General features: G+C 54.3%; 1 protein-coding gene and 1 long non-coding RNA gene across 5 annotated transcripts in view; one reads left to right on the top strand and one right to left on the bottom strand.

Moving 5' to 3' along the window:
- Positions 1 to 9898, bottom strand: part of LOC139746026 (uncharacterized) — a 124063-nt gene that overhangs the window by 47200 nt on the left and 66965 nt on the right. The window lies entirely within an intron of this gene.
- Positions 1 to 9898, top strand: part of LOC139746009 (uncharacterized) — a 59403-nt gene that overhangs the window by 34318 nt on the left and 15187 nt on the right. For all 3 annotated transcript variants that reach the window (XM_071656803.1, XM_071656802.1, XM_071656804.1), the window contains exon 2: positions 8415 to 8589. In XM_071656803.1, the coding sequence (XP_071512904.1) occupies positions 8415 to 8589 (175 nt within the window). The remainder of the gene's footprint in view (positions 1 to 8414; positions 8590 to 9898) is intronic.

The following is a 9898-nucleotide window of genomic DNA, read 5'->3' as shown; positions in this document are numbered from 1 at the left end:
GTACAGGCAGTGTACCACGCGGCCCAGCCGCGGTACAGGCAGTGTACCACGCGGTCCAGCCGTGGTACAGTCAGTGTACCACGCGGTCCAGCCGCGGTACAGTCAGTGTACCACGCGGTCCAGCCGTGGTACAGTCAGCGTACCACGCGGTCCAGCCGCGGTACAGGCAGTGTACCACGCGGTCCAGCCGCGGTACAGTCAGCGTACCACGCGGTCCAGCCGCGGTACAGTCAGTGTACCACGCGGTCCAGCCGCGGTACAGTGTACCACGCGGTCCAGCCGCGGTACACCCGACGACACACCTCAAGAAGCCATGGCCGTCATCCGTTTTCTATGGAGGGGGGGGGGTAGGGTAGTAGGGAGGGAGGACCGTCATCCGTTTTCTATGGGGGTGTTGGGGGAGAGGGGGGGGGGGAAATTCGTGCCAAGGGAAAAACGCATCTAGTCTTACAGGCAATAGGATCTATTTTGCTCTTGCTAGCGTCCCCCGTCCCCCTCCGCCCCCCGGGGAACGTACCCATTTAAAACCGGGTTCGAATCCGATAAGACCCAGGAGAGAGAGAGAGAGAGAGAGAGAGAGAGAGAGAGAGAGAGAGAGAGAGAGTATACTGCCCTGGAAAGTCTAGTAGGAAGAAAGTGCAAAGGCATCGCAGGACGCTGTCATGGCGAGACGGGAAACGGCGAAGAGAGAGAGAGAGAGAGAGAGAGAGAGAGAGAGAGAGAGAGAGAGAGAGAGAGAGAGAGAGAGAGAGAGAGTTCTGTGGTACAGCGCTGTGGACCGGTGTGTGTGTGTGTGTGTGTGTGTGTGTGTAGGTGGGTGGGAGCAACCCCCCCCCACTACCCCCCCCTCCCCCTCCCCCTACACCCCCTCTTATCTTGAACTCATAATCACAGACGGTGTTATCTCTCTCTCTCTCTCTCTCTCTCTCTCTCTCTCTCTCTCTCTCTCTCTCTCTCTCTCTCTCTCTCACAGCAGCTAAGGGTGTTGTCTGTGTGTAATCACATTACACCATAACCATGAGTCACACATGCGATATTTATAGGCGTTTGGTCATCATGTGTTCTGTGTGTGTGTGTCTGTGTGTGTGTGTCTGTGTGTGTGTGTGTGTGTGTGTGTGTGGGTGTGTGTGTGTGTGTGTGTGTGTGTGTGTGTGTGTGTGTCTGTGTGTGTGTGTGTGTCTGTGTGTGTGTGTGTGTGTGTGTCTGTGTGTGTGTGTGTGTGTCTGTGTGTGTGTGTGTGTGTCTGTGTGTGTGTGTGTGTCTGTGTGTGTGTGTGTGTGTCTGTGTGTGTGTGTATGTGTGTGTGTGTGTGTGTGTGTGTGTGTGTGTCTGTGGGTGTGTGTGTGTGTGTGTGTGTGTGTGTGTGTGTGTGTCTGTGGGTGGTGTGTGTGTGTGTGTGTGTGTGTGTGTGTGTGTGTGTCTGTGTGTGTGTGTGTGTGTGTGTGTGTGTGTGTGTGTGTGTGTGTGTGTGTGTGCGCGCGCGTGCTCGAACTTTAAGTACATAAAAATATCTTTATAGAACTACATTAAACCATCACATTATCATTATTATTAGTCATTTATTTCTCTTAACTATGAGTTTTTCAATTCTAAATTGATGAACGTGTATATATATATATATATATATATATATATATATATATATATATATATATATATATATATATATATATATATTTTTTTTTTTTTTTTTTTTAAACTATTCGCCATTTCCCGCGTTAGCGAGGTAGCGTTAAGAACTGAGGACTGGGCCATTGAGGGAATATCCTCACCTGGCCCCCTTCTCTGTTCCTTCTTTTGGAAAATTAAAAAGAAAAAAAAAAAAAAAAAAAAAAAAACGAGAGGGGAGGATTTCCAGCCCCCCGCTCCCTCCCCTTTTAGTCGCCTTCTACGACACGCAGGGAATACGTGGCAAGTATTCTTTCTCCCCTATCCCCAGGGATAAATTTATATATATATATATATAAATTAGCATATGTCTTCGGCTGCCGATCGAATATATACGAGAAAATCACTTACGTTTTCAAAATCTTTCGGACGAATCGTTTTTTGGGGTAGACATGAGTGAGTCCTTATGGTACATGGAATGGGGTAGATATGGCTGGTGGGTAATGGGGTAGATATGGCTGGTTGGTAATGCGGTAGATATGGCTGGTGGGTAAGGGGGAGGTAGATATGGCTGGTGGGTAAGGGAGAGGTAGATATAGCTGGTGGGTAAGGGGGTAGATATGGCTGGTGGGTAAGGGGGAGATACATATGGCTGGTGGGTAAGGGGGAGATGCATATGGCTGGTGGGTAAGGGGGAGGTAGATATGGCTGGTGGGTAAGGGGGAGGTAGATATGACTGGTGGGTAAGGGAGAGGTAGATATGGCTGGTGGGTAAGGGGGTAGATATGGCTGGTGGGTAAGGGGTAGATATGGCGGGTGGGTAAGGTGGAGGTAGATATGACTGGTGGGTAAGGGAGAGGTAGATATGGCTGGTGGGTAAGGGGGTAGATATGGCTGGTGGGTAAGGGGGAGGTAGATATGGCTGGTGGGTAAGGGGGTACATATGGTTGGTGGGTAAGGGGGTAGATATGGCTGGTGGGTAAGGGGCAGGTAGATATGGCTGGTGGGTAAGGGGGAGATACATATGGCTGGTGGGTAAGGGGGAGATGCATATGGCTGGTGGGTAAGGGGGAGGTAGATATGGCTGGTGGGTAAGGGGGAGATACATATGGCTGGTGGGTAAGGGGGAGATGCATATGGCTGGTGGGTAAGGGGGAGGTAGATATGGCTGGTGGGTAAAGGGAGGTAGATATGGCGGGTGGGTAAGGGGAGGTAGATATGGCTGGTGGGTAAAGGGGGGTAGATATGGCTGGTGGGTAAAGGGGAGGTAGATATGGCTGGTGAGTAAGGGGAAGGTAGATATGGCTGGTGGGTAAGGGGGAGGTAGATATGGCTGGTGGGTAAGGTGGAGGTAGATATGGCTGATGGGTAAGGGGGAGGTAGATATGGCGGGTGGGTAAGGTGGAGGTAGATATGGCTGATGGGTAAGGGGGAGGTAGATATGGCTGGTGGGTAAGGGGGAGGTAGATATGGCTGGTGGGTAAAGGGGAGGTAGATATGGCTGGTAGACAATGGGGTAGATTGGCTCCGCCCATACCCACTCCGCTTGATAAGGACCCACCCATCACCACGCCCCTCCCCCATACTCTGGGGGAGGAGAGATCAGATTAGGAGGGGGCCCCCCTACCCCCCCCCATATGAATCAGACCCATGTGGCGAATGTCACAATGGGAAATGTGAACTGATATGTGTTGGCTAACGTGTGTACACACACACACACACACACACGCGCGCGTGACGCAATATACCGTAATACACGCGCGCGTGACGCAATATACCGTAATACACGCGCGCGTGACGCAATATACCGTAATACACGCGCGCGTGACGCAATATACCGTAATACACGCGCGCGTGACGCAATATACCGTAATACACGCGCGCGTGACGCAATATACCGTAATACACGCGCGCGTGACGCAATATACCGTAATACACGCGCGCGTGACGCAATATACCGTAATACACGCGCGCGTGACGCAATATACCGTAATACACGCGCGCGTGACGCAATATACCGTAATACACGCGCGCGTGACGCAATATACCGTAATACACGCGCGCGTGACGCAATATACCGTAATACACGCGCGCGTGACGCAATATACCGTAATACACGCGCGCGTGACGCAATATACCGTAATACACGCGCGCGTGACGCAATATACCGTAATACACGCGCGCGTGACGCAATATACCGTAATACACGCGCGCGTGACGCAATATACCGTAATACACGCGCGCGTGACGCAATATACCGTAATACACGCGCGCGTGACGCAATATACCGTAATACACGCGCGCGTGACGCAATATACCGTAATACACGCGCGCGTGACGCAATATACCGTAATACACGCGCGCGTGACGCAATATACCGTAATACACGCGCGCGTGACGCAATATACCGTAATACACGCGCGCGTGACGCAATATACCGTAATACACGCGCGCGTGACGCAATATACCGTAATACACGCGCGCGTGACGCAATATACCGTAATACACGCGCGCGTGACGCAATATACCGTAATACACGCGCGCGTGACGCAATATACCGTAATACACGCGCGCGTGACGCAATATACCGTAATACACGCGCGCGTGACGCAATATACCGTAATACACGCGCGCGTGACGCAATATACCGTAATACACGCGCGCGTGACGCAATATACCGTAATACACGCGCGCGTGACGCAATATACCGTAATACACGCGCGCGTGACGCAATATACCGTAATACACGCGCGCGTGACGCAATATACCGTAATACACGCGCGCGTGACGCAATATACCGTAATACACGCGCGCGTGACGCAATATACCGTAATACACGCGCGCGTGACGCAATATACCGTAATACACGCGCGCGTGACGCAATATACCGTAATACACGCGCGCGTGACGCAATATACCGTAATACACGCGCGCGTGACGCAATATACCGTAATACACGCGCGCGTGACGCAATATACCGTAATACACGCGCGCGTGACGCAATATACCGTAATACACGCGCGCGTGACGCAATATACCGTAATACACGCGCGCGTGACGCAATATACCGTAATACACGCGCGCGTGACGCAATATACCGTAATACACGCGCGCGTGACGCAATATACCGTAATACACGCGCGCGTGACGCAATATACCGTAATACACGCGCGCGTGACGCAATATACCGTAATACACGCGCGCGTGACGCAATATACCGTAATACACGCGCGCGTGACGCAATATACCGTAATACACGCGCGCGTGACGCAATATACCGTAATACACGCGCGCGTGACGCAATATACCGTAATACACGCGCGCGTGACGCAATATACCGTAATACACGCGCGCGTGACGCAATATACCGTAATACACGCGCGCGTGACGCAATATACCGTAATACACGCGCGCGTGACGCAATATACCGTAATACACGCGCGCGTGACGCAATATACCGTAATACACGCGCGCGTGACGCAATATACCGTAATACACGCGCGCGTGACGCAATATACCGTAATACACGCGCGCGTGACGCAATATACCGTAATACACGCGCGCGTGACGCAATATACCGTAATACACGCGCGCGTGACGCAATATACCGTAATACACGCGCGCGTGACGCAATATACCGTAATACACGCGCGCGTGACGCAATATACCGTAATACACGCGCGCGTGACGCAATATACCGTAATACACGCGCGCGTGACGCAATATACCGTAATACACGCGCGCGTGACGCAATATACCGTAATACACGCGCGCGTGACGCAATATACCGTAATACACGCGCGCGTGACGCAATATACCGTAATACACGCGCGCGTGACGCAATATACCGTAATACACGCGCGCGTGACGCAATATACCGTAATACACGCGCGCGTGACGCAATATACCGTAATACACGCGCGCGTGACGCAATATACCGTAATACACGCGCGCGTGACGCAATATACCGTAATACACGCGCGCGTGACGCAATATACCGTAATACACGCGCGCGTGACGCAATATACCGTAATACACGCGCGCGTGACGCAATATACCGTAATACACGCGCGCGTGACGCAATATACCGTAATACACGCGCGCGTGACGCAATATACCGTAATACACGCGCGCGTGACGCAATATACCGTAATACACGCGCGCGTGACGCAATATACCGTAATACACGCGCGCGTGACGCAATATACCGTAATACACGCGCGCGTGACGCAATATACCGTAATACACGCGCGCGTGACGCAATATACCGTAATACACGCGCGCGTGACGCAATATACCGTAATACACGCGCGCGTGACGCAATATACCGTAATACACGCGCGCGTGACGCAATATACCGTAATACACGCGCGCGTGACGCAATATACCGTAATACACGCGCGCGTGACGCAATATACCGTAATACACGCGCGCGTGACGCAATATACCGTAATACACGCGCGCGTGACGCAATATACCGTAATACACGCGCGCGTGACGCAATATACCGTAATACACGCGCGCGTGACGCAATATACCGTAATACACGCGCGCGTGACGCAATATACCGTAATACACGCGCGCGTGACGCAATATACCGTAATACACGCGCGCGTGACGCAATATACCGTAATACACGCGCGCGTGACGCAATATACCGTAATACACGCGCGCGTGACGCAATATACCGTAATACACGCGCGCGTGACGCAATATACCGTAATACACGCGCGCGTGACGCAATATACCGTAATACACGCGCGCGTGACGCAATATACCGTAATACACGCGCGCGTGACGCAATATACCGTAATACACGCGCGCGTGACGCAATATACCGTAATACACGCGCGCGTGACGCAATATACCGTAATACACGCGCGCGTGACGCAATATACCGTAATACACGCGCGCGTGACGCAATATACCGTAATACACGCGCGCGTGACGCAATATACCGTAATACACGCGCGCGTGACGCAATATACCGTAATACACGCGCGCGTGACGCAATATACCGTAATACACGCGCGCGTGACGCAATATACCGTAATACACGCGCGCGTGACGCAATATACCGTAATACACGCGCGCGTGACGCAATATACCGTAATACACGCGCGCGTGACGCAATATACCGTAATACACGCGCGCGTGACGCAATATACCGTAATACACGCGCGCGTGACGCAATATACCGTAATACACGCGCGCGTGACGCAATATACCGTAATACACGCGCGCGTGACGCAATATACCGTAATACACGCGCGCGTGACGCAATATACCGTAATACACGCGCGCGTGACGCAATATACCGTAATACACGCGCGCGTGACGCAATATACCGTAATACACGCGCGCGTGACGCAATATACCGTAATACACGCGCGCGTGACGCAATATACCGTAATACACGCGCGCGTGACGCAATATACCGTAATACACGCGCGCGTGACGCAATATACCGTAATACACGCGCGCGTGACGCAATATACCGTAATACACGCGCGCGTGACGCAATATACCGTAATACACGCGCGCGTGACGCAATATACCGTAATACACGCGCGCGTGACGCAATATACCGTAATACACGCGCGCGTGACGCAATATACCGTAATACACGCGCGCGTGACGCAATATACCGTAATACACGCGCGCGTGACGCAATATACCGTAATACACGCGCGCGTGACGCAATATACCGTAATACACGCGCGCGTGACGCAATATACCGTAATACACGCGCGCGTGACGCAATATACCGTAATACACGCGCGCGTGACGCAATATACCGTAATACACGCGCGCGTGACGCAATATACCGTAATACACGCGCGCGTGACGCAATATACCGTAATACACGCGCGCGTGACGCAATATACCGTAATACACGCGCGCGTGACGCAATATACCGTAATACACGCGCGCGTGACGCAATATACCGTAATACACGCGCGCGTGACGCAATATACCGTAATACACGCGCGCGTGACGCAATATACCGTAATACACGCGCGCGTGACGCAATATACCGTAATACACGCGCGCGTGACGCAATATACCGTAATACACGCGCGCGTGACGCAATATACCGTAATACACGCGCGCGTGACGCAATATACCGTAATACACGCGCGCGTGACGCAATATACCGTAATACACGCGCGCGTGACGCAATATACCGTAATACACGCGCGCGTGACGCAATATACCGTAATACACGCGCGCGTGACGCAATATACCGTAATACACGCGCGCGTGACGCAATATACCGTAATACACGCGCGCGTGACGCAATATACCGTAATGCACGCACGTGTGACGCAATATACAGTAATGCACGCACGTGCGTGGCGCAATATAAAGTAATGCACGCGCGTGCGTGACGCAATATACGGTAATGCATGTGCGTGTGACGCAATATACCGTAATACACGCGCGCGTGACGCAATATACCGTAATACACGCGCGCGTGACGCAATATACCGTAATGCACACGCGCGCGCGTATGACGCAATATACCGTAATGCACGCGCGTGTGTGTGTGTGTGTGACGCAATACACAAGAATGCCACCTTGGGGGATTCAGCCGTGGGAAGGGGGCGTGTAGGTACAGCCAGGTGATAAGGTGGCGAGGCGTGTGTAATCAGGTACCTGATAAATGGGGAGGGGGGAGGGGGAGGGGGGTAGGAGGTGGTCCGTACCCAGACCAAACCGAACCCCCCCCACACATAATGACCCCCCCCCAACCACTGCCCTTTGACTCACGCGCGCGCGCGCTCTCTCTCTCTCTCTTGCAGGTGAACTCGCTGGAGGGCGTGCACAGCGGCGTGCCCACGCTCACCACGCCCACCCTCACGCCCACGACCCTTAGGAACATCGAACAGACCTTCCTGGAACTGTCCACCGTCCCACCACCAGAGACCCACACCAACCAGGCCGGCTTCGTGCCCCCGCTCGTGCAACCCACCCCAGGTACGTACCCAACCCACCCAACCACGACACACCGTGTAGCCTCTACCCTCCCCTGAACCACGACACACCCTGTAGCCTCTTCCCTCCCCTGAACCACGACACACCCTGTAGCCTCTACCCTCCCCCCTCCCCTGAACCACGACACACCCTGTAGCCTCTTCCCTCCCCTCCCCCCCTGAACCACGACACACCCTGTAGCCTCTACCCTCCCCCCTCCCCTGAACCACGACACACCCTGTAGCCTCTACCCTCCCCCCTCTACTGAACCACGACACACCCTGTAGCCTCTCCTCCCCCTCCCCTGAACCACGACACACCCTGTAGCCTCTACCCTCCCCCCTCCCCTGAACCACGACACACCCTGTAGCCTCTCACCCCTCCCCTGAACCACGACACACCCTGTAGCCCCTCCCCTCCCTCCCCTGAACCACGACACACCCTGTAGCCTCTCCCCCCCTCCCTCCCCTGAACCACGACACACCCTATCGCCTCTCCCCTCCCCCCTAAACCACGACACACCCTGTAGCCTCTCCCCTCTCCCCTAAACCACGACACACCCTGTAGCCCCTCCCCTCCCTCCCCTGAACCACGACACACCCTGTAGCCTCTCCTCCCCTCCCTCCTCTGAACCACGACACACCCTGTAGCCTCTCCCCTCTCCCCTAAACCACGACACACCCTGTAGCCTCTACCCTCTCCTCCCCTGAACCACGACACACCCTGTAGCCTCTCCTCCCCTCCCTCCTCTGAACCACGACACACCCTGTAGCCTCTCCCCTCTCCCCTAAACCACGACACACCCTGTAGCCTCTCCCCTCTCCCCTAAACCACGACACACCCTGTAGCCTCTCCCCTCTCCCCTAAACCACGACACACCCTGTAGCCTCTCCCCCCCTCCCTCCCCTGAACCACGACACACCCTGTAGCCTCTCCCCTCCCCTGAACCACGACACACCCTGTAGCCTCTACCCTCCCCTGAACCACGACACACCCTGTAGCCTCTACCCTCCCCCTCTTCTCTGAACCACGACACACCCTGTAGCCCCTACCCTCCCCTGAACCACGACACACCCTGTAGCCTCTCCTCCCCCCTCCACTGAACCACGACACACCCTGTAGCCCCTACCCTCCCCTGAACCACGACACACCCTGTAGCCTCTACCCTCCCCTGAACCACGACACACCCTGTAGCCTCTACCCTCTCCTCCCCTCCCTCCTCTGAAACACGACACACCCTGTAGCCTCTCCCCTCTCCCCCTCCCCTGAACCACGACACACCCTGTAGCCTCTAACCTCCCCCTCCCCTGAA

This window comes from Panulirus ornatus, chromosome 63 (genome assembly GCF_036320965.1).
Source record: "Panulirus ornatus isolate Po-2019 chromosome 63, ASM3632096v1, whole genome shotgun sequence".
Taxonomy (NCBI): domain Eukaryota; kingdom Metazoa; phylum Arthropoda; class Malacostraca; order Decapoda; family Palinuridae; genus Panulirus; species Panulirus ornatus.
Note: the sequence above shows the minus strand (reverse complement) of the source record. Positions and strands in the feature narration are given on the sequence as shown.